The 24,959-nt window shown below is 36.5% G+C and overlaps 1 protein-coding gene across 2 annotated transcripts; it reads left to right on the top strand.

Moving 5' to 3' along the window:
• The first annotated feature begins 218 nt into the window (after positions 1-218).
• Positions 219-24,322, top strand: Parp16 (Poly(ADP-ribose) polymerase 16). Of its 2 annotated transcripts, none has more exons than XM_089247736.1 (7): positions 219-305; positions 2,428-2,595; positions 8,371-8,505; positions 8,637-8,840; positions 11,449-11,617; positions 14,782-14,920; positions 20,613-24,322. In XM_089247736.1, the coding sequence occupies exons 2-7, from the start codon at positions 2,434-2,436 to the stop codon at positions 20,740-20,742; spliced, it is 939 nt and encodes a 312-aa protein (XP_089103862.1). In that variant the 5' UTR covers positions 219-305; positions 2,428-2,433; the 3' UTR covers positions 20,743-24,322. The 2 variants fall into 2 exon arrangements, with proteins under 2 accessions (XP_089103862.1, XP_089103861.1); XM_089247735.1 differs by having other exon boundaries at positions 298-352; positions 20,613-20,869.
• Positions 24,323-24,959: the final 637 nt, after the last annotated feature.

Here is a 24,959-nt window from a genome sequence, read left to right as displayed (position 1 = left end):
TATGACCACTCTCGAAATGCATGTAAACAATGATTCAAAAACTCCTGCCTCAACGGTGCAAGCAATAATTCTAAACTATAAAAGAAAATAGATTATTATTTATTTTTGTTCTTAATCGCAAATAATAGTTTAGGTAATTAAAAGCTATTTAAATACGTATTTACGGATCAACTTGTTCATTTAATTATTCTTTCAGATGAAAGGACCAAACACTACTTTCGATCCAACTGAAATATTCGACGTTTCCGGTAAACATTAAACAAACTGTTATGTAATATCTGTGAGATATTGAAAAAACATCCTCGGTGTGTGTGGGTTTTCGTTGCTTTATACAGCTGCATAAATGAATAGAGTATTTTAATTTATTTTAAAGATAATTTATTCAATATATATTATGTTGTGCTTTGCATTTAGTTTGCTAATAAATGCCTTGTTTTTTGTTAGTATTTTTGCATGAGATGTCATGCTTCAATGTAATACAAAAAGCTTTTGCATGATTGGAACAGCTTTGGTATAATCCGCTACTTGTGACTTTTTTTTTCGCCGCCAAACACGCCCGACGAAAAGTCGCCAAGGCCGTCCACTGACGCTGTGGACGCCGAAAAAAAACATCGCCAGCATAGAAAACATAATAACAATAATGAAATCTAACAGGCATAATGCAACAGATACTGAAGACTGGCTGAATGAAGAGAATGTTGGTGTTTCAAGGAAGGGAAATTTATTTCTGCCCTCATGGGGACTTGAACTCCGGTCCCTCATTTGCCGGGCGAGTGCTCTGTCAACTAAGCTATGAAGACAGATGGAATTCTTTCCCCCCCCCCTCCCTGGAGTGTATGTATTTGCTGAATGTCTCAGTGCAATGTGCGGTGGCAACATTCTGCTAATTAATAGCTCGCAAATGACATCAGGGCCACCAGGTGGCTACTTATATATAGAAAGACGTCACTCTCCCCTGTTGATAGAGTAGATATGGAAACACCTATATCTCTTCATTCAAGCAGTTTTCCGTATTCGCTACATTAAAATTAGAGGGTGATATCTTTCTACAAGCAAGCATAATAAATAACGAAAATATCACTTTTTCTTGACAAACACGAGAAATATAACTGTATAAAGCATTGGATTCAATGGCAAACTCTTGGGTGCATAAATTCTATCTCATGGAGCCAAACATTATCTAGCGTCCCCTTGAGCCCTAATCTGGGGCATACACAGGATGGATCTGTAGAAGAGAGAGTCACTTTGCATGGAATCAGTAGATAACTCGTGGCCCAAAGGAGAACGTTTTACATTGTTCTGCACCGAGTCCTCAGCTGAATGAAAATGTTCCGTGATGAAAATTCATTTATATTGTTTTCCATGTAAAGAAAAAATGTTTTTATTAAAATTATCCTGAGATCGTTCTGCAGTAGCACTGACTGCAGGGCTGTCTTAAGATAATCATGGGCCCCGGGGCCAATTGATTTTTCTGAGGCCCTGTCAAATAAATTCTCAAAAATTTCAACTACATCTCATTTTTGTGAGGCCCTTCTTTGCTTGAGGACCCCGGGCTGTGCCCTAAGACAGCACTGACTGATTGTTCTGGAGTAGCACTGATTATTCTGCAATGTGTGTCACAGATTTTGGCATATTTTGCTTTGGGGGCTCATCAACAATATGAAAGCGATAGGAATACATTTTGGGGGCTCATGGATTGAGTGTTTGTACAAGTTCTGTCTCACGGGGCCAAAAACTATCTAGCACCCTTTGACCCCTAATCAGGGGTGTACACAGGATCAATCTGTGGAAGGGAGACACACATACATAGGAACCAGTGAATTCAATGAATGAACTTGGTGCATATACTCTGACTCATGGGACCAAACACCATCTGGCATTCCCAGAGCCCTAATCAAAGTTGTACAAAGGATCAACCTTTTCAGGAGCATACACTTTTATTTTTTATTAGAACTAATGAATTAAATTTCGTACTCATGGGCGCACAAATTCCGTTTTGTGGGGGGGGGGGGGGCAAACACTATCTAGTGTCCCCTTGAGCTCAAATCAGGGACAAAGGTACGATCTACCTTTAATTTCACAAAATACTAGGAAAATACACAATGAGAATTTAAGAAAACACAACCCTGCCTTCCTTGGTAACATATTTGCCCGGTTTGCAAGAGGACCTGTGATGTCCTGGCAAAGACCAGATGCCTTTTCTTTCCAAGTTCACCTCGGCATAATATTCAGAAAATACCTGTTTCCTTGATTATTGTTATATTGAGCACTGTTATTGTAAGGTTTCACTATAATTTGATTCTGCAAATAACATTCCATCTTGATCTTTAATAATTTATGTTTTACTAAAAAATAGAAAAATTTACATCGATGAATTCCTTTTAAAGATGAGAATTTAATTTTTTGTAATTAATTTTTTCATGAAAGCTTACAATGGCCAGTAATTCCAAAGAAGATCCTGAAGTGTACTCATGGGATTTATTATGGAGTTTGTTCATGGTAGCATTGAAAAGTTATCGTTTCGACTCAGTCTTGCGACCATTTCCTCCAGCATATTTGGATGTGGGTACCAAAGAAAAAGACATTGATAATTTGGTGAGTTAGGTATTTATGAAAATTATTCTCTGCCATTTTCATTTCAAAATATGAAAGTAACAAAAATACACAAAATACGCATAACTCAAACAACTTAAATACATCAGTACCACACATATACCAGAGCAGTAGTTTGGCAACTATTAATTCAATACAAAATCCTTAGAATAGTATAACATGTGCGACAGTTACATAGCCGCAGTACGCTATTCCCAAACTGTTGGACCTGGAAAAGAAATTCCATTTAAAGAAATGTTTTAAATGTGTTCACTTATTATCCTATAAGTCATTTAAGTCAAGAAAAATTATTTCTATAAAAGTTATAAAAATTAATTTTTCATAGGATCTAAGAGTGTGCTATTAATCATGTATACAGGGTGTTCCATTAATTGACAGACAAACTCAGAGGATTGTTAGTAGTCATCAAGAGGAACAAAAATTGCAATGGAACATGGTGTCACAAACCACTTTGAGAGGGTGAAAATCGCAAAAAACGTGTTGCTTCACATAACAACAAAATAGATAAAGAGAAATTTATTCATACAGAGGTGGTACAACCTTGTCGAGCGCAGGTAGAAAGAATTCTTCCAATGAATTCTTTTCTTCCTCCACGGAAGTGCGCGCTTTTTCGTGACAATCGCAGCGCCACAGTACCCCCTCCAGTGCGGATCGCACAAACTAATTATTGACAACAAAAGAAAAAAAAAAATATATACACAAGGACAGAATTATGAATGCACTTATAAAATGAGATGATTCGGGGGGGGGGGGGGACTTGCTCTGCCATGACGGGTCACGATGGGTTCACTGTTTGTACTGTCACTGTTAGTGGCAATGTGCACTGGTTTCACTCGTGCAATGTTCACACATACATTTCTTCCTTTGCATCTGATGGTGATAGCGTTATTGCACCTTGCGACTACTTCATAAGGGCCATCATATGGGCACTGCAATGGCTTCTTGACAGCATCATTGCGAAGGAAAACATGAGTGGTCAAGTTCTTTATTGATGAATGTTTTGGATTTATTATGGTGAGACGCTGGGACAGGTCAAATTTTCGAAAAGTGTTGTCTTAACTCAGTGAGCAACTGTTTCTCATTGACATCTGTGTTTGAAGCTGAGAAGAACTCGCCAGGGAGTTTGATAGGTTCACCATAGACCAGTTCAGATGTGGAGCATTCCAGTTCTTGCTTGTACGTTGCTCTTAGTCCTAGAAGGACGATTGGCAATACTGCCACCCAATCTGTTGATGAATGGCACTTGATCGCTACTTTAAGGACACGATGCCACCTTTCAACGGCACCATTCGCTTCCGGATGATATGGAGTGGTACAATTTTGTTTGATCCCCAGTAGTTTGCTGAGAGATCGGAATAGATCACTCTGAAATTGTCTACCTTGATCGGTAACGATCGCTTCTGGTACTCCTGTAGTTTTGATGTGATGCACCGTTTCATGTGCTGCTTGCACTGGACTTGATGTTTCTTCCGTGAGCTCTTTATATTCTTGTAATAGATTGTGGAAAATTTCATGTCCACATGCCACAGTTACTGCAGGGGACACAGTTGGAGAAACAGTTGTTCTGGTTGTAGACCGTTCACCTCAGTTGTTGACCAAAACTCGGTTTCCCATATCCACCGTGAGTCGGAATCTTTTGAGAAAATCCGCACCAATTATTGGTCGAGATACATCAGCAATGGTAAAGACCCATGAAAACGTTTTTGCTAATCCGAGACTTACTTTTATTTTCTTTCCGTATGTTTTTATTGTAGAACCGTTTGCCGCGGTAAGCATGAGTAATGACTGTGGTTTCTCTCTATCAGCAGCCGCAGGGGATATTATGGAAATATCCACACCAGTGTCGATGAGAAATGAAAGCTTGCTTAGCGGGTCTGCAATGAAAATACGACTGCTGAATGGAACTGACTCCCTCGTCGCCATCAGTTGTCGGTTTGGTCATTTTGAATAGAAACTACATAGTTGCACACACTTACGGGCGTTGGATCCGAATTCACAGTGATACCAGCAGAGATCATTTTGATACCTCGTGGAGTTTGCACCTTCATGGCTGTTTCAATTGAGAGGACGTTGAGGGTTTCCATGTTGTTCCAGAGATCGGCGTAGCGCTTCAACTTGCAATGTCAATGTCTCTATTTTTTTGTCAGCTGCTGCACGTCAAGTTGTTATGGGTGGTTGAGATTTGGTGAAATATTTTGTACTTTTTCCTTCCCGCTGACGCTGATGATCTTGTCTGCCATCTCCGATAACTTTTCCGAAGTTTCTGAACTTGTGGAGAGGATTGCTTGAACTTGATATGGTAACTGTTGTATCTATAGACTTCGAAGTATTTCATCACTGAGATGGCCACTGGATAGATCCCACATTTCTCGGAGTAATGCTGAAGGTCAACGATCGCCCAGCTCGACTTCATACATCGAACGTTGTAAACGTCACTCATCTGGTTCAGCAAATGCAGTTTGGAGGCGTCTTTTTAGTGCGTCGTACATGTTTGCTGTCGGTGGATTCATGATGAAGTCATTCACATGTGTCAAAACACTCTTATCCATGGCTGCAACGGCTGTGTGGTATTTAGTGGCATCAGATATCAGAGGTAATTCCACTCGTCAGGAACTGAGAATGCAATTGTTTAAACCATAGATGTGGTTGTTTGGCCCAAAACGGTGGGGTTTTGACAGTGACCCGAAACATTTCCAGGGGTTGCTCGGGTGGATTGGACATCGTTGATTACTCTGATGAAATGGACCTCGTTGGTTGCTCCGATGGATGGGACCCCGTTGGTTGCTCCGATGGATGGGACATCATTGGTTGCTCCAATGGATTGGACATTGTTAGTTGCCGGGGTCACCAAATGTTGCTTCACATAACAACAAAATAGATAAAGAGAAATTTATTCATACGGAGGTGGTACAACCTTGTCGAGCGCGGGTAGAAAGACCAATGAATTATTTTCTTCCTCCACGGAACCGTGTGCTTTTTTGTGACGATCGCAGCGCCGCAAACGCATGCAGGCTCTGAGTCCAGAGGAGACGAAAGGTGGATGCCAGTTGATCGGTGAATGAGTTCGTGGTTCGCTCGCCATATCGGACGTAAGTAGTGTCGCAAAGCGCATGCACTAGAGTAGGATCATGTGCTGCTGATGATGTAAATTAGTGCTATTGCGGTAGTAAGCATATCTGGTATCTTTGAGCACGTCCAGGAATCGTTTTCACATTGTTATAGATTGTCTAATGATGTCAGCAGCCGCCACTTCCAACATTTTGTGTAATAATTAATCAAATAAATCAAATAAATCTTTTTGTAGTTATGTATATTATTGTAATTTTGTCATTCCAGTGTGATGTCAAAACCTGCATACATTTTTCGCAATTTTCACCCTCTCAACGTGGTTTGCGACACCATGTTCCATTGCAATTTTTGTTCCTCTTGATGCTACTAATAACCCTCTGTGTTTGTCAGTCCATTAACAGAACACCCTGTATGTTATGCTAAATGTGATAAATTAATAATTATAAATAAATGATTGATAATTATAAATTTATACTAAATTTCATTTATATTTATTACTTTTCTAGCAATTATACATACTTCGCAAATGAAGTTGGTAAGTTTGATTAATGTAGAGGAAATCATATTTAAATATCACTAATTTAATCGCATCAGTTTTTTGCCAGGATGTGATACTGCGCCACACATATTTCACTATAAAAATTAAAAATTAAAATAAGTGTTAAAAATACAGATATATATATATATATATATATAGTAAAATCTCAATATAACAATACTCTGGGGACCGAGAAAAATTACCATTGTTGAGGGATTATAGTTATATCGAGAGGCAGCACATTAGAATATAGGCAGGCATTTCCAAACCAGGAGAAATATTATTGTTGTCGAGGGAAATATCATTATATCGAGTATCATTGTAGCGAGGTTTCACTGTATTATCAGTTTAATAATAATACATGTCTTAGGCTTTATTTTCCTGATCCGCATTATGCATCTGCCACAGTGGAAATTCTAAACTTTCTAGAAATTGCCGCCTGTTTTCAAAATTTTGTTTTTTCTTTTCTGATTGTGTGAGCTGATAAATTAACACCTAAATAACCTGTTTAATAATAATAAAACAACTAGGAAGAGAAAAGCTCCACCGTTTTCTATTATTTATGCTGTGACACAATCGTATACTACCTTGAATGCAAAGGAGAAAACATCCTTTCTCTCCTTCTGATATCTGACTTTAAACAAAAGCTGACTCCATCCACTGGTAGTTGATGGACAGGTTGGGGGGGGGGGGGATGGAAAGCATGTTTGACTGCAAAAATAACAAGCGCAGTAGCTGGTCTCAGGAATGCCAAAATGAAGCAGATCAAGTTAGACGAGATATCTCGTCATTGTCGCTGTAAAGGGTAACATGTTCAACATGTGCAAATAAGGATAACATAATTGATCTAATTCATCATCCTAAACCGAACCCTTAAGCCCAAAACTGGTAAATTTGAGTGATTTCATTAATGATTTATTGTATTCACCAATACTGTCATGATTACCAGTAAATGTGATAAATTCCCAAATACGAACAAAATTTATCAAAATAGTTGGTGAATATTCATAATAATCAATGATTATTAAGCACTGCATTTATTGCATTTACAGTAACATACACTTTTGTGACAAATTTTTCATGCACTGATATGGGGGGAGGGGAACGCTTTTTCTACAATAAAAGCTGACAGGGTCGTTCCATTTCAAATCACCCGACAAAATGCCAAAATTACACCCATAGTCTCAGATTTCAATGATTTTTTTATTTGTTGCATTTACCATCCTTATTAATGGTGTGAAATATTATTTGCATATCTCTAAAACCTTTTGAGAAAAAAATATTGAAATTTATCAAAAAATGATGCAGATGACTTTTCCGAGGCCCAATTTTTAAGCGCCATTGCTTGAGAAAATAAATCATAACTTTTTCAATTTTGAATATATTTAAATGAAATTTTCACTAAAGTGTTCACAAAACCATACAGAATATGAATAAAAATAATTCATACACTTCCATTTGAAATTTACATGCAAAAAAATTATGTAAACTTTGTTTTTGTGGAATTTTTTATTAGAAAAAATTCAATTTTTCTAACGTATTTTTAGACCAGAGGCACAGCAGTTAGCAAAACAACTTTTATTTTAAATTTCTCCTAAATGTATAAAGTGAAATAGTGGGGGGAAAAATAACGGTTTTTTGAACGTTAATATATTTATTCTGGCTCACAACACAAAATTCATCGAAATAAGACTGGATCGCTCCGATTTCAAATCATTCAACTAGATACTGAAATGCAACCCATCATCCCGGATTCCAATTATTATTTTTTTGTTTATTACTTCTACCATCTTTGTTGACCATGCAAAATTTCATGTACATCATTTTTTGATACATTTCAACATTTTTTTTCTCAAAAAGTTTTAGAGATATGCAAATAATATTTCACACGGTTAATAAGGATGGTAAATGCAACAAATAAAAAAAATCATTGAAATCTGAGATTACGGGTGTCGTGGCTGGGTGATTTGACATGGAATGACCCGACAGTATTATAAAGCATCGAATTTTGTGGGATTTCAGGTATACTTCTAATCGGTAAACACATCCTTGCAGCCAATTTTTAAGGGACTGTATAAAAATTTATATCTAACTACCAATATGATTCTCATGAGATTCCATTAATTTCAATTTCAATTTTGTTCATTCAGAGAAGAGTCGCTGAAGTTATTCCATCTGTAAAAGAGGTGATGAACAATAAAAAAATATCTACTGAAGCCATAACTTTGTTCCAGTGGGTCACGGAAACTCAAGCATTCAGATTGGTACATCAAAGTTTAAATGAGGTAATGTAAGCGAACCTACTTACAATGAAATCACTTCATTCATTTGCCTTTGTATTTGAAGTGTCACATTTTTTACGAGATGTTCCCATCGATGCTCCCTATTGATTTTTCATGCATTTTCTTGGTTTCAGTTCGATGAGATCTTGAAACTTACAAAGCAGGAGTTTAAAACATGTCTTCCTCATCAGATTTTTAAAGTAGTATATTCGCAAGAACGTGAGGAAAGATTCCAGAAAGCAGTTAAGGGTCAAAAGACTCTGTATGCTTACCATGGCTCCAGTCTTGAGAATTTTCATTCAATCCTCCATAATGGTTTAGCTTCACACATGAGTAAGGTCTGTATTCTTCATGTTTATCTCTCACTAGCGCTTGGGTTTTTTTCTAATATATTGTGTATTTCTTTTTCAGAAATATCATTAATTTTTTTATATACTGTGTGTACTCGTGTATAAACCAAGTTTTTGTGTTGAAAAATTTGTTCCTTAATTTTTTTTGGGGGGTTGGCTTATACAGTTAGTTTTTGAGGAGAAAATATTGATCCCCCCCCCCTACACTTTACCAAATCATATAGCTACATAGTCTCAGCAAGGCTAGCTTGAAGATCAGCGACATCTTTAGACCTCTTTAGATGGCGACACTAATCAGTAGAGAGATTTTAAGCAAAAACAAATCGCATACCGGATCTCAACAAAAAGAAAGATGCCACATGCTATGATAACTTTGCTTGTAATATAGAGCTTGGAGAATCAGAAAGAGAAATGAATCAAAAACATTTTTAATCATTTTTAATTGGAACTTTTATTGCATGAAATATATGAATTTTTGTATGCTCTGAAATACGTTGATTTTTGGGGAACGGCTTATATACAGGTTTTCAATTTATTGAGTTTTTGGTGATCCCCCTAAAGTGGGGGAGGGGGTCAACTTATTCATGAGTATATACAGTATTCAAAAATTTGTTTTATGAACACTCCAATGAAAATTGTTGGAGGAATGTTCTATGATTGCTGTTAACGGCAACTGTTGACATTTCACTACGCGTGTCCTTATTGGCACACAGGGCTTGAGTTATGAAGAGAGACTTCATTTTTTGAATATGTTTACATTGGATGAACGCAGGTGTCGAGGAGATATGATCGAAGTGTTCAAAATTTTCAATGGGATGGATAGGATGGACCATGAACTTTTAGTACACCGCCAATCAACCGCTTTTACAAGGGGACACCAGTATCGATTGGTGAGGGACAATGCAAGGTTATGGTGTCGCAGGGAATTTTTCTCTAATAGGGTTGTTAATAAATGGAATATCTTACCCCTGGAGGTAGTAAATTGTAATACAATTGACACGTTTAAAAAGAAATACGATAAACATGTTGGGGTAAATCGAGAAGCTATCCATTCTTAGAATAAGACAACCATAAGTATTCTTTATGGGCATTGTATAATATTTTATCATGTGTATATATTGTTTATAATTTGTGTTAATTGCATTTTTAATGGGGTTGCTGTATTTTTGAAACATATGACATCCATATTTTTATGGGCATCTTTTTATCAGCCACCTCGTTGGGCATTTTGCCTGTTGTGGCGTTGTATTTGTATTTGTATTCACAAATCAATAAAGGAAAACTAGCATTATCTCTAAAATTCTGTAATAGATGAATTTGAGATCTTTTGGTTTACTTCTTTTTTGCCTTTGAGTATGGTATGTGGTTTACTGCTATTACTGTTGTTATCATGGTTATACCACATTCCCCCACATTAGCTGGCATGCCGGAAAATTGGAGTCACAAATTCTGGTAGAGCTTCTAGATATCCAGACTCTAAGAATCGATTAAATTGGCAAATCTAAACTTTTCCCTGTTTCCTGCATTTAATGACATTTTCTGTTTTATGAACTGTGTTCAGATAATGAAAATTGTTTTTTCGGATTCGAAAACCGTCGTCCGTTTGAGTTAGTTCTCAACGTTTCCCCAACACTAGTGGTTGGCATCATCCGGAGAATTGATAAAACTGGATCAAAGTCAGAAAAGTCAAGAAAACTTGACTTTGATCCAGTTTTATCAATTCTCCTGATGATGCCAACCACTAGTGTTAGGGAAACGTTGAGAACTAACTCAAATGAACGACAGTCTTCGTACTCGAAAAAACAATTTTCATCAAATGATGGTCGCGAAAACCTTATCAACTATTTGTGTTCAGATAGTTATAGCTTTATGCTTCCTTTTGCTTACCGCAAATCTTGATTTATTAAAAAAATTTGCATACATTAGATGAGTTGGAAACAATATAAGAGTAGATTGCAAAGTATTTTTGTATTTCTTGATCATGTGTGTAAAATATTGAAATAAGGGGAGCAAAAAATTTATGAATTCTATGACATGATGTATTAACGAAAGTGATAGGAATACATTTCTTGAATTTCTGAACTAGTAGAAAAATGTGCAGAAACATTATCTGTATTTAATATTGAGTTGGCAATAATTAAATTAAAACAAGTAAATGCCCAATTTTCATTATCGTTATCAAATTCCTGGTGAAGCACTTTGAAACAGTGAAAAAATTTTTTTGTTCCACTTCGCTTATTTATTCAGCATTTGAATAGACATTTATATCTATCTGTCTTTGGAATGTATTCTGTGCTCCTTATTGAACCTCGCTTTTTCCAGCATGCCAGGAATGAACCAGACTCCAACATTTAAAGAACTATGTCGGCTAATGCAGAGGAATACGGTATTAATGAAAAGTTATGATATTTTAAATTAAATGTGGTTAGCCTTAAATAGCACCCTAGAGTTGTTATTGGCAATATGTTTCGTGCAATTGGTTTTCCATTTGCGATTTTGACAATGTTTTCAATTTGTGTTCACACATAAATTATTGAATTTCCTCCAAAGGAAATTTAAGTATTAAGATATAGTATTTTTTGTCTTCATATTTCAGGAGGGCTTATTTGGTTCAGGAACTTACCTTTCTAATGAACTTAGTGTATCTCTGCACTATAGCTTTGGTAGTAATGGCTGGTCAAAGAGTTTACTTGGGCAAAGGCTCAGCTGTGTTGCTGTTTGCGAATTTGTCAAAGAGGATTCCTATCCATCATTCGAGACTGATGGTTAGTATTACTTGATTGTTTTGCATATCGCTAATCAGAAATAGAGCCCAGATTATCCAAGCTAATGTGAACCGGATCTACCTTGGATACTAAAAAATTTGGTAATATGGGCCTTTTTGGATTTTTATGGTCACATATAATAAAAACGTGAGTAATGAAAATTGTTTGTTTGCATAAAAACTATTTTATATTACAATGCAATGCAATGAAAAAAAAAAAACACAATGAAGCCTCCCATAATGGTCATCAAACAACATTAGCCTCTGAACGTTTTCTTGGATCAGAATGCATTACATTAGGTTAACATTGCAGGTTAAACCTCAGAACAAGGAATTCCGAATAATGGTCACTTTTAGCTATTGGCATAAAAGAAAAATGATGTATATCATGAGAAAAATAGCCTCCAATATTTGCTTTAAAGGAGTTTCAGTTTTTTCCTTGAACCTTATGAACATGCAAAAAATATATATATATGGATTTTTTCATATGTCACAGCGGTGGATTAAGACAAAATTTTCACTTATGCGAAATATCATTTCGCCACCCCTTTGGCATTACCTGTGTCAGTAAAAAATTACCACTAGAACTTCTAGCAAGATGAAATGCATAAAAAACTAAGTTTTCTGTATAAATCATTCCATATAATATATTCATAATTTAAATTCTACACACAAAGCATTTTTTAAATTTTTTCTGCAATTTTTTTTCTTTTACCACTTATTTTTCACCCATGCTACATCTGCAGTTTCTTGAATGAAGTGTTTTCACAAGTAGTTGCCAACGTGTTGTACAAGATTTTATACGTGAAATTCACACATATTCAGTGCAAAACAAATGTTGTGCTACATAGTATGCTTTGTTATAATTTCACATGAAATCAAAAATTGCAATATTTTTCTCTCAGAAATACTAAACCTCTTAACGGCAACTTCCCAATAACTGCCACATTTTCTTGATCCCATTAGTGGCCCTTGTTTGAAGGTTTCACCTTAAATTATTTTATTGCACCTACTTTTTTCAATATCAGTTTATAAAAAAACCTATCATAACCTAAACCTTGGTCAATTTGAGGGCCTACTATACATCAGGTCATACTGTACAAAAAATAATAGATAGGTTTTTAGTATCATCACCATCAACTATTTTCAATCTACTGCTGGATGAAGGTTTCTAAATTTTTCCATTTTACTCTGTCTGATGCTTTTGCCATCCAGTTGACTCCAGCCACTTATCGGATCTCATCACTCCATCTTGTTTGGGGATGCCTTCTCGGATGTTTAACATAACAGGGGTACTAATCTAGATTACTTTTCAATCTACTGCTACTTGTAGTCCATCTGTTATCCTGTCTTCTTGCAATATGCCCAGCCCATTCCTATTTTAGAAGGTTAATTTTTTCCATCATATCATAATTTTTGTTTGGTCCCTTATAGATGATTCATTTTCTGTCTCTCCTTGTGATGCCTGACATTCTTCTTTGTGCAGTCTGTAGTCTTTGTATCATTTTGCTTGTGAGTGTCCATGTTTCAGCTCCATAAGTCAGTTCTGGTAGCATACACTGGTTTGAATACTTTACTTTTTTCAGGCATAATGACATGTTGCTATTCTGAATCGCATAGTTTTTGTCAAAAGTTTTCCATCAGATCTTGATTCTTCTGTTTATTTCATTAATGATACTGTCTATTGTAGTTTCTTGTCCCAGGTATGCATAGCTTTGCACTTCTATGTTTGCGTTGCTGAACAAAATCATCATCTTCAAAGCAAACGATTAGAACATAACTTTTGTCATTTGCAGATTCATTTTCAAACCCACCTGAATACTGGCCTTTGCTAGTTCTTGTATCGTTTCTCCTAGTTCATTTGAATTATTGCTGATTGTAACAATGTTGTCTGCAAAACATAAATGGCTCTCCATTCAAATATGATTATCGATTTTCTAGCATTTTAATACTTATTCAAGGTTTATACAGTTAAGCAGGGTTATTGAAACTGAATATTATGCTTTTGAATGTAATATTATCAAATGCGAGAAATAATAAAACAATCTTTTTTTATGCACCTTAGAAGACAACTTTGTCACCTATAATCAAGATATTTCCCCAGTTTTAGAAACTATATCACAGGTACATGCGCGTCGTAAACATTCCTCTGAGGAATTTCTAATGGTTCATGACAGGAAATTTTCTTGATATATCTAGACTCACTGATACTAGAAAGAGTCCAAAACAGATTTCTACGTTACATGTTTTACAGGCAATTTCACGTCTACATCAATGAAGTAAGTACAACTGAACTGCAACGTTTTTTCCATTTCCAATCATTGGAATGCAGAAGAAGAAGAAGTTACCTTCGCTTTTTGTATAAAATTGTCAATAATATAATTGATGACTGCTACCTTCTTCAATTTGTTGATTTTTCTGTGCCAATTGGAAATAGGCCTGTTCGGCGAACTTTCCGCCTCCCTAAACCCCGAACAAATATCTTACGACGGTCCCCTATTTTTGAGATGTGCAATATATATAATCAGTGCGATGTGAAACCTGATATGTTCAATTTAACTATAAGAGAATTTCTTAAAAGTTATGTGTGAGTATGGAATATTCATGTTATTATGTTTTTCCGTATGTATTTCTATTGTTCCACTCGTTTTTTGTTTTGTTTTTTTTGTCATTGTTGTATTTGCGTTTTTGTATTTTTCTTCTCTTGTCCATCTCTGTAATTGGGCAATACTTGCCTGTTGAGACGTGAATAAATAAATAAATAAATCTGTTGTCAGAGATACAGGTGTTTTGTAGACCTGGGCTACTGCACCCTGGAATTGTTCAACTATGGATAGGTACATGTGCATGCAAAAACAATCTTTAAAAATTGTTATGGGGATATGCAGTAAACCTCTCTTTCGTAGACACCAGCAGGACAAAAAAAAATTGTCTATAAAAGAGGGGTGGCCGTTAATAGGGGTATGAAATGCATACATTTATTATACAAGGGGAAATTATTATTTGGCTGTAAAAGAGGGATGTCCATTAAGAGGGGTTTTACTGAAATATAAAACCTTCCTAACTTGACATTGGCTTATATGTTTTTCGATCCCTTAAGCTACATATTGGTTGACATAAAATTCATTTTTTAAAATGAAAACTATTCGTCTTTTCTGGCTATAGGAAATGACATTTATTTGAGTGCCTCTCTGAACGATCCCAAGGGAAAATTACCAGAGAAGTACTACATTGTGCAAAATAATGATCTGGTGCAAGTCAGATATTTGCTGGTGTATTCTTATGGAGACATGAATTATAAACAGTGAGTGTTTTTTTTGATATTATTATTAATTTTGCTGGATATGTTAATGGAGATATAAAATTCAATATTCTTTTTTTTTTTATTGATTTTTTTTTTCATAAAAGTTTCAGGACATGAAACTTTTTACATAGCAGATAAAAATACCTCATGATTCCTCATAGAAAAATTTGAAAGCCACCCGTGGCTAAGAATTAAAGTTTATGATACATGTGTAACTGTGCAAAGTAAAATTCCTTAAAGGACGCAAAAAATTACTATTAGTGTTAAAAATTTTTTTACTCTCTTCCCTTAACTCAGTGCTTCTCAAAGTGTGTGTTGCGGTTTGCAGGGCATCACAAACCCTTGTCACAGCTCAAGGACGCCATGGCGAACTGGCTGAATTCACATGTGCTTATTTAACGCTTTGAAGAGGTTCTTTTTCAGACTATTCTGGGGAACCAGGGATAAACAGTGGTGTTATGGTAAGAGGAACCGTGCAGGGGTGGGAACTCTGCGCCAATTGCGCCGCACTGCGCCAAAATTAACATCTTGCGCCATCCTGCTCCAATAGGGTATTTTCATATTTTTCTGCGCCAAATAGCGAATTTTGCTTCAGTATGCCCGGAATTTCGGAAAGGACGTCAAAAAATTTTTGTTCCTGCTAGCCGCGAAACGATTCTTTACGAAAAGAGATTGTTTTATTCCACTGTAACTATCGCCGTATTTAAACTATCGGCCCATCATCTGGCTTTCCATCGCAAGACCCCAATAATATCCGTGATCGTGCAACTGAGGATGGTTTGCAATGCTCTTTCAGCTTTAAAGCGCAAATGCGAGTCAATTTTCGTTTTAAAAAAAAAGTTGCCACTGGAAGCAGCAGAAATTACTTTAGTCGATCGTCATTGCATCAAATCCCAATGTTTCGTGAAAAAAATATTCCGGGAGTGAAAAGAGCATGTCCGTCAAATTATGATTGCTAATTTAGAAACTTTGCCGAATAATGAGCATTAAATCGCCAAATAACGGGTAAGATCGTCAAATAACGAGTGTCAGATCGCCAAATAACGAGTGTCAGATCGCCAAATAACGAGTGTCAGATCGCCAAATAACGAGTGTCAGATCGCCAAATAACGAGTGTCAGATCGCCAATCCCGCCAAATATTGAGTGCTGAATCGCCAACCATCGTGTTGATTCTTTCGAAATTCTCTCCCATTTTGCAACAATTTCTTTCTGAGTATAAACAAATTGAAAACTTGATATAGAAAATTTATAATATCTATAAAGACTAGAAAATGTTTAGCCCGTTTGAAGGGCTGCTGTTCCAGATAGCAAATAGTGCCCTCAGTAAAAAAAATTATCTTAAATAGACTGGTGCGAAAAATTTTATGACAGCTGCTCTTTCAAACAAGGTGTCAAAAGCCTGAAACACCAAAAACAAAAAACAAGCTGATGAAAAGATGTTTGATAACAAAAGACAGTGCAGTTGTTTTACACTCATGTCCATAAATTAAGGATAATGCCAGCTCCGGCAAATAAAGGTTAAGAAACAAAACAAACGTTACTTATTCATAAAGCCCATTTATTAAACAAAAGATAAAGAACAAAAACGATGGTGTATGTATGATACCATTCATAAAAACTACGATTTTTGCTCCCTGGAGCAATTGTAAAAAATATCTCCTTTACAAAAACTTACTATTACATGATTGGTATGATGGTTAATACATTGTATGTCTCCCATGTGATGAAATACAGTCCGTACAACGCCTAGACATGCTGAGTATCAAATTATCGATCTGATCTTGGGGAAGATCACTCCACTCAGAAAAGCAATGCTCTCCGAAGTTCCGGTACACATGTAGGAGGTGGTTGACGGGCTGCAACTCATCGGCCAAGCATGTCCCACACATGCTCTAGCGGATTCAAGTCAGGTGAGAATGTTGGCCATTCCATACGGGTTATATCCTCAGATTCAAGGCATTCGTTTACGATGTTTGCTCGATGAGGACGGACGTTGTCATCCATAAACACAAATTCTGCACCCATGGCACCCCTAAACAAACATACATGTTGTTCCAGAATGATGTCCCGATAAATTTGGGCTTTCATGGTTCCGGTTTGAACATGCAGATCTGTTCTGGAACCCAGTATAATTCCACCCCAAACGAGCAATGCTGCACCAACTTAACGGTGTCGTTAAATGATGTTGTCTTGGTGGTAACGGGTACCTGGCGTTCTCGATATGAAAGTCCGACGTGAATCAGACTGCAAGCTAAACCTGGACTTGTCGGAAAACATCACACAAGCCCACTGTGACGATGTCCACATTGCATGTTCTCTACTCCAGGCTAATCGCTGCCGACAGTGAGTTGCCGTGAGCGAAACACATCTGACAGGCCTGCGAGCATATAGACCAATATCTCCCAAACGTCTGGACACGGTTTGCCTTGAAACTGTGGTACCCGTGGCTGCAGATAGCTGATGAGACAGGTCGGATGCTGTGCTCCGTCTGTTTCTGTTGGCAGTTACTGCTAAATACCGGTCTTCATTCGGCGTTGTAACTCGGGGGTGACCTGTACTGTAACGTCTCCTGACATTTCCGTTATCTTGGAATCGTTGCCAAAGCCTAGAGATGACACTTTGGGCAATTCCAAGTTCCTCGGATACTTCCATCTGAGTACGCCCACATTCCAGGCGGCCGATAGTTCTACCACGTAAAAAATCATCCACATGCGTCCTCTGTGTCATAACTATTCGCTTATGGCACTGAGTGCCTTACAGAACTCTTGTGAACAATTTCACTTCTTTGCCACCATTCCTTATCTCGTCATTGTGACGTACTATCGGCATCATCTGGTGGCTTCCTGAAATTTGCATATCATTCTTGCAGATGTGTGTGATAATTCTACAGGTGAAATTTTTACTTTAGATTTCGATTTCCGTGTGATTCTGAATTATCCTTAATTTATGGACATGAATGTATTTTGAAAAGGGGTGAGGGTTAACAAAAATATTGTTGTTAATTTCGCTGCTTCAATTTATAAATGTCTGCTCTGAATCCTATATTTTGTTGCTCCAAAACTGCTCCGAATCCTGAATTTTGCTGCTCCAAAGCTGCTCCGAAATGGACTTTGTCATTTCCCACCCCTGAACCTTGGGTGACATAAGTTTGAGAACTACTGCCTTAACCCTTTAAGTGGCACTGCAGAAATCATTAAATGCCTTTCAAAATGCACTATTTGATGAAGTAGACTTTCTTACAATTTCCAGGGGGACAAACTCTAAGGGGTATAGGAAAAGATATTCCATTGAGAAATCAACTTTACAAAATATCTGGGCTTGTCGCAATACTAAAATAAGAGGCCTTAAAGGATGTGAGATATCTAGTCAATGCCACTTAAAGGGTTAAAAACATTAGTTGAGACTTTTCCTAATCAATTTGGAAGCATTGCATGCAAATTTTTCTTTTAGAATGAGGCTGTGAAAAATATTTTTTTTTCATTCTGCTAAGTGTGGCCCATATACAACTTGTATAATATATACATATAATGCATACATGAACTATACATCATCTAAATTTATTTGCCAAAAATCTGCAAGTGTAATCTAAGAATATGTGGTGGATCCCTCTTTTCCCACAAGATGGTTCAAAATTGAAAAAATTATTGTAAAAACATTAAAAAATATTGAGATAAAATATCTCCATATGGCATTTCTATCAATATCTGTTAATTCAAAATGCTTTTTAAGGATTAAAAAGTCACCCCCCCCACCCCAAAGGTGGGTCCTGTCTACACCCTTGCATAGCAACGCATGCTATCTCAAAGCTACACAGATTTTAGGGGAAGGGGATGCCTAGTCATTTGAATTTAAAAATAGTTAGAGTAAATTTCACTGGGAAGACTTGCTTATAGATAGAAACAATTTCGATGTGATAATCAAGTAAGAACTGTCTAGTCATTCAGAACACCATTTGTGTAATGAAGCTACATTGTTTTTTTTTTTCATTCTAAAATGCAGTTTGATTTAGAGAAAGTTAATATAATTCTGATACAGGTATCCCTTGCTTTACACAGTTTAACTTTACGAGATTTTGCTATAACTTGATTTTGAAATGTTAATTTTAGAAATTGCGACCCTGCAAAATTTTGTCTGTAGTGACTTTTGGTGACACATCGACAGTGCCATCAAAATTTTAAGCAAAGAAAACGATTCTAATGAATCTAAAATTAGCATATTTGAGAGAAAATATTAGAATAACTTCAGAAGCAGAGCTAGAATTGTATAGCTTTGCTTCTAAAGTTTTTATAAAGAGATGAAGAATGGATATTGCCATGATAGCTGATTGTCATTAAAAAAAGTTATCAGCATCTCGTATCAGGCTCTTTAGTAAAGAAATCCAAACACTAGCTAGAATTTATAAATTATTCATATAGCCTGAATCGATGAAATTTATTTTTAAATTTGCATGATTGTTTCATTCAAAAAAATTTGGGTTGGGAAAAAAAACTAATTTGGAACTTGGGTTTATTTTCTTCTCATCCTTTTGAAGACATGCCACTTTACGTGGTTTTGTCTTACAGGATTATTTTTTTTGGAGCCAATTAATCGCATAAAGCAAGAGATGCCTGTATATTTGATACCAAAGAGAACAAAAAAGTTCAACGGAACAAAAAGTGACATGAGCTGTATAAAGTTAATGTATGCCTATTTTTATGAAGAAAAGGGAGGCACAAAGTCGGTTTATGGAAATGTGACCCCCAGCATTTCATTTGTGGCATTTCATTCCAGCGCATTTTGTTCCAAAAAAATTTTGCCATTCCCTGACCACATGAGTGATAAAATGAGTGGGTGATTGACCGTATGAGTGACCAAGTGAGTGGGGAATGACCATATGAGTGACCAAGTGATTGGGGAAGTCACTATATGAGTTACCAATACCAAGTGAATGACCGTATGAATGATCAAGTTAGTGGCTACTACTAAACTACACATGCACCTCGTCCACATTCCTTTGCGGAACTTCTAATGAATTGGTACATGCTAAAATGTGTGTGTATATGTTGTGAACCTACAGTGAAGTTTGTTTCTGTGTAATGCTTGTTATGTGTAGTGTGCTGTCATCTGCCATCAATTTTTATAACTATGAGTGAAGTGTAATGATTGAATAATTGCACCATTGTAGGTAATGCCTGTTGCTCTCTGTGGCAAGACTTTTTGAAAGGAAGATTGGCTCGCATATGCGCCTCAAAGTTGGGAACCACAGAAAACCAACTTCAGCCGACCACCACTGTGAAGATGTTGGCTGGATTTATTCAGTTTATTCAGTCACTGGTCACTCACACAGTCACTCACTTGTGATCATTCATGTGCTCATTCATTCAATCATAGTCACTCATTCATTCAATCATAGTCACTCACTCATTCAATCATAGTCACTCACTCATACAGTCAGTGTCTTTATCACCCATAAGGTGACTCACCCAACTCACCTGGTCACTCACTCAATTACTCACATGGTTAGGGCAGGCAAAATTTCTTACAGCAAAATCTATCAGGGACAAAATGTGTTGTGGGCGAAAATTTCTGGATCCCCACTGTCATAGTTTTGTATACACAAAAAATAGCTCAAGACCTGCTCTGATAAAAGAAAATGTATATGTTAACATTATTTATTTCACTAAATATTTTATTCTTTATCATTATCTATAGATCCACAACCCGTTGGTGGAGAAAACACTGGATGCTCATATTTTCTCTAAGCTACATACTCTTCCTTGTTTTCATCGGACTTTCGAAATCTACTAATTTAAAATCATTGTTAAATTTTATTAGTAGGTAGCTCAAATATATATATAGACACATTTCAACCTTCTTTTTTTTGAGAAAGAGAGAGAGAATTTTTTGTGTTTTGAGAGAAATTATTGGTTTTTTATATCCTCTGTTTGCGTGCATTTCAATTGTTCAAAAATACCATAAGCAGACACCACTATTACTTACCAAGGGAATGTTTATTTTAATCAAAGATTAGCAGTGAGCCTGATCATGAAGATCAGTGCTTCCTAAAGGGGCAATGGCCTGGATCATTCTATCTTTCTGGGGGGAAGGATAAAATGATCCAGGGGGGCAGCAGAAGCTATTGTTATAAAATAGGATCCTATGGGTTGGCTTTAGTTGGGGGCAATGAAAAAAATTTCTGAAGCGGGCAGTGGAACAAAGTTTGGGAACCTCTAATCTAGATCAAAGTTTCTCTATCTTTCACCAACAACCAGTCTTTAATCTGGAAGATTTTATGCAACCCACTAGCCTTAGAGTTGGCCAATCCCAGGTGCCAGGTCGCAATGGATGACTATAAAATTGGTAGTAGCACTTAAAATTTTCCATGTGTAATTTTTTACTGGAGTACAAAATGTTTGGGAATTTATGACAGCTTGTCTGTGCAAACATTGAAAAGGGAAAGAAACCCAGAAATAATCAGGAAAGTTTTAATTATTATTTTTATTAAATATGCTTGCCTCCTAAAAAAATTTGTGCTGGCAGCTAGATTTTTGTATGATTTTTGAAGCACTACACTCATAGGCAGCTTTTTGACTATATGGAAGCATGGGCACTGCCATGGGGGGGGGGGGGTGCTAAATCTGAGTTGAAAGGGCAAAAAAAGGTTTACCTATTAAAAAATATAGTCGGAGGCACCAAAAGTAGGTCTTGCGTAGATAGAGATTTTTTTCTCGAGCCATACCTGCTTGCACTAGGTTGATTTTCAAAAACTGCCAAAAATCATGAGAAACATACAATAATGATCAAACGTTTTTTGTTTTTTTTCAAGCATGTGTCCAGTAGTCATTTTGTATGCCAATTGTTTTGTATTTTGAAGTATGAATTTATATTACAATTATTAAGAACAAAATGTTAATTTTTTGAAATCCTTAAATTCTATGGTCTGTAATCTATATTCCATAGTAAAACTTATTTATTATATTTATGTATCTATTCACGACTAAAGATTTCTTGAGGTTCATACTGACCGCTTATTGTGGCACCAAACCAAATGAAAACCAGTTTGGAGGAGAGCCTCAGCAAAGTACAATGCTATTTAGATGGTAACTGTGCAACGCTATGCATAACTATAAGTCTGTCGCCTTAAACTGTTGACACAGTGTGGCACATTTGACATTTTTGACGACGCGAGTGGGTCACTAAGCTATACTGCTACTACACCAAACATGCACCTTGTTCATTTTCCTCTGTGGAATTTCTAATGAATAGGTACATGTTTGAATATGTGTGTATGTGTTGTGAACTGAATGTGAAATTTGTTTCTGTGTAACGCTTGTTATAGTGCTGCCATGTATTTTTCAAAACTATGAATGAAATGCAATGATTGAATATTTGTACTGTTGTAGGCCTGTTTCTTTCTGTGGTGAGACTTTTTAATAAGGAGATTGGTTTGCATTTGTGCCTCGAAGCTGGTAACCACAGTAAAACGGTTGGTAACGAGCTTGAAGCTGGTAAACCAACTTCAGCTGACCACCACTGTCGCACCTGTGGGGTTTGAACTCAGCCCCTCATGGTGCAAGTCCATCATTATGACCACTTGACCACCACAGCGGCATACCAAGCTACTAAACATATGTTACTAAAGAGCTCAAATGTGCGCTACACATGGCCTGCAGGCCATGCATTAAAGACCCATGCTCTAAGTGGAACAAGATCCACCAGGTGCCAGGACACTATGTGCTTAGTTACTCCTCCAAACCAGTTTTTGATTGATTTGGCATGGTGCTGCATAGTCAGCTTCAGTACAGTTTGTGCAAATCAATAGCTTGACAGTACTTTTTCCTGTTGAAGCTAAGCTGGCAGGAATTGATGGCAAAAGCTTTGATAATTTTGCAAATTTAGATTCAGACAGTTTTCTGAAAAATGATTGTACTTAGACTAAAAGTCATAAGATTAGACATTTCTCCTGGTGCAGTAATAATAAGTGAGAGGAAAAGGAGTTTCATCAGTTTGGGGATGCATGATCATCATTATCTAATGTCTCATAATTTTTTCTGTTGATCACATGTAAGCCAAATCATTTTGTACATCATGTTCAGTCCTTAAATTTTGTGTATGTACTTTCATTGCATGATATATTCTGTTGTTATGCTCAGTAAGAGTTCTTGTTTTAGTATCAGAAATTTTCTAGGTAATTTAATGTTAATAAAATTGATGTTTTAAACTCATATTTGTTAAAAACGTAAAAAGTACAGTTGATGTCAATTTATATGTTGATTAAATATCGAAATGCTGTATTTAAGATTCCCGAGGTGATGTTTTCAACTGTGATTTTGAATTTTCATATCAGAAACCTGCCAATCCTTCCTCTAGCAAACTGATTTAGTTTCTCCTACACACAAAATTCTGTGGCCTAAACTTTTATTGCAGTGGTCTTCAACCCATGGCCCATATGTGGCCCTCAGAGCTTTTTGCCATGATCTGTCGACCATTTTGAGAAAATAGCTATTAAAAACGCTTATAAAATTTATAAAAATAACTGTGAAAAAATGATTAAATTAGAAAATATTCTTTAAAGAGCATTGGCCACTAGAATCTGTACGTACTGCTGTATTTAGAGGTGTATGTCTGGTTCAGTAGGTTTAGTTGTATTTAGAACGGTGAAATACTTTCCTGATTCAATAGTAATACTGCTCATTTGGTGAATTGAATGGGCCATTGTAACAAATTCGGGGGACCCAGAGCCAGAACACTTTTTGAGAGGTAGATTACATACACAGGGTGTTTCAAAAAGAATCATCCGATTTAAAAAATCATAATTATTCAGCTTTTAATTCATTTTGATCCAGTAATGTATAGGTAGAAAGAAGGAAATCTCGAGTTTCACGCAGTTGCCGACAGGTAGCGCTAACACTCTTCCTTTGGCTGCCACTTCAGTGTCAAGATGGCGACTGCACAACAGAAATCGTTTTGTGCTCTAAGCTTCGCGAAGTGTGAGCCCTTAACACAGCTGTTCATCATACTTTTCGTCGACAAATACCCTGATATCGAACTTCCTACTGCTCCAGAGCATTAGGCGATGGTATAAACGATTTCGAGACGTGGTCTGTCTGTGTGTACAGGGAAATCCCCTGGTCGTTCCTGCTCCTATGGCCCTTGATTTTCTTATATAATGTGATTAAGAAAGAAGCATCCGATTTCAAAATGATTCTTAGCTCGAAATCGACCATTAAAGAAATATACAATTTTGAAATCCGGTGATTCTCCCACATACTTTTTTTTACAAGGACATTGCACATTTGTAAGTCTGGCGTGACGGAGCCAATATATCGATTATTGTTTAAGTAGAATTTGATAAAATCACATTGTATGATGCAATGTTACATGGTGATTAGCTCAGCTGAATAAAGGCATTCTTTAGTTCTAACATATTTTTAAATAAAAATGAATTTCTCATTTGGACGTTATTATTTTGGAGAATCTCTCGTGACCCCCCCCCCCCCCACTTCATTGACACAACACACGGTTTGTGCACCACTGGTCTAGCACACCAAATGCTTGGTGAGATCTTCTTTCATCTCGTGCTTGCACTTGTGGTGCTACATATACCATTCTAACGACATTTATGGGGTTTTTTTTCAATCATTTTGCAATGCATAAAATGGGGTGTTGGTACTTGAATTTCTCGAAAAATTTTCATTATGGTCGTAACCGCAAGTGCTTGGGGTTTTTTTCACATCCTTGAGCGCATATTCTGAATCACCTATTTCTCGAATTTTATCCAAATTTGTTGATTTTTTGCTACTGCTAGGGGCTTGTATATCGGCAAAGTTACTGCTTAGACCATTCTGTGAATAAAAATTCAAATTTAATGAAGAAATAATATTCAGAGTGAATAAAGGTGTTCAATAATTTGGGGAACCCTATTCAAAAACAGGGAATACTACGGTATTAATTGGCAACCCGCTTGCTTCACAGAAAGGTTTAATTTAGCCCGCAATGTCTGAAAGGTTGAAGACCTCTGTTTCATAGCATTGCAGGTTATGTGCTGTAACCCTTTTG

This window comes from Pholcus phalangioides, unplaced genomic scaffold, assembly GCF_987345545.1.
Source record: "Pholcus phalangioides strain wild (caught in Gottingen) unplaced genomic scaffold, Ppha-v1.0 ptg000018l_1, whole genome shotgun sequence".
NCBI lineage: Eukaryota > Metazoa > Arthropoda > Arachnida > Araneae > Pholcidae > Pholcus > Pholcus phalangioides.
Note: the sequence above shows the minus strand (reverse complement) of the source record. Positions and strands in the feature narration are given on the sequence as shown.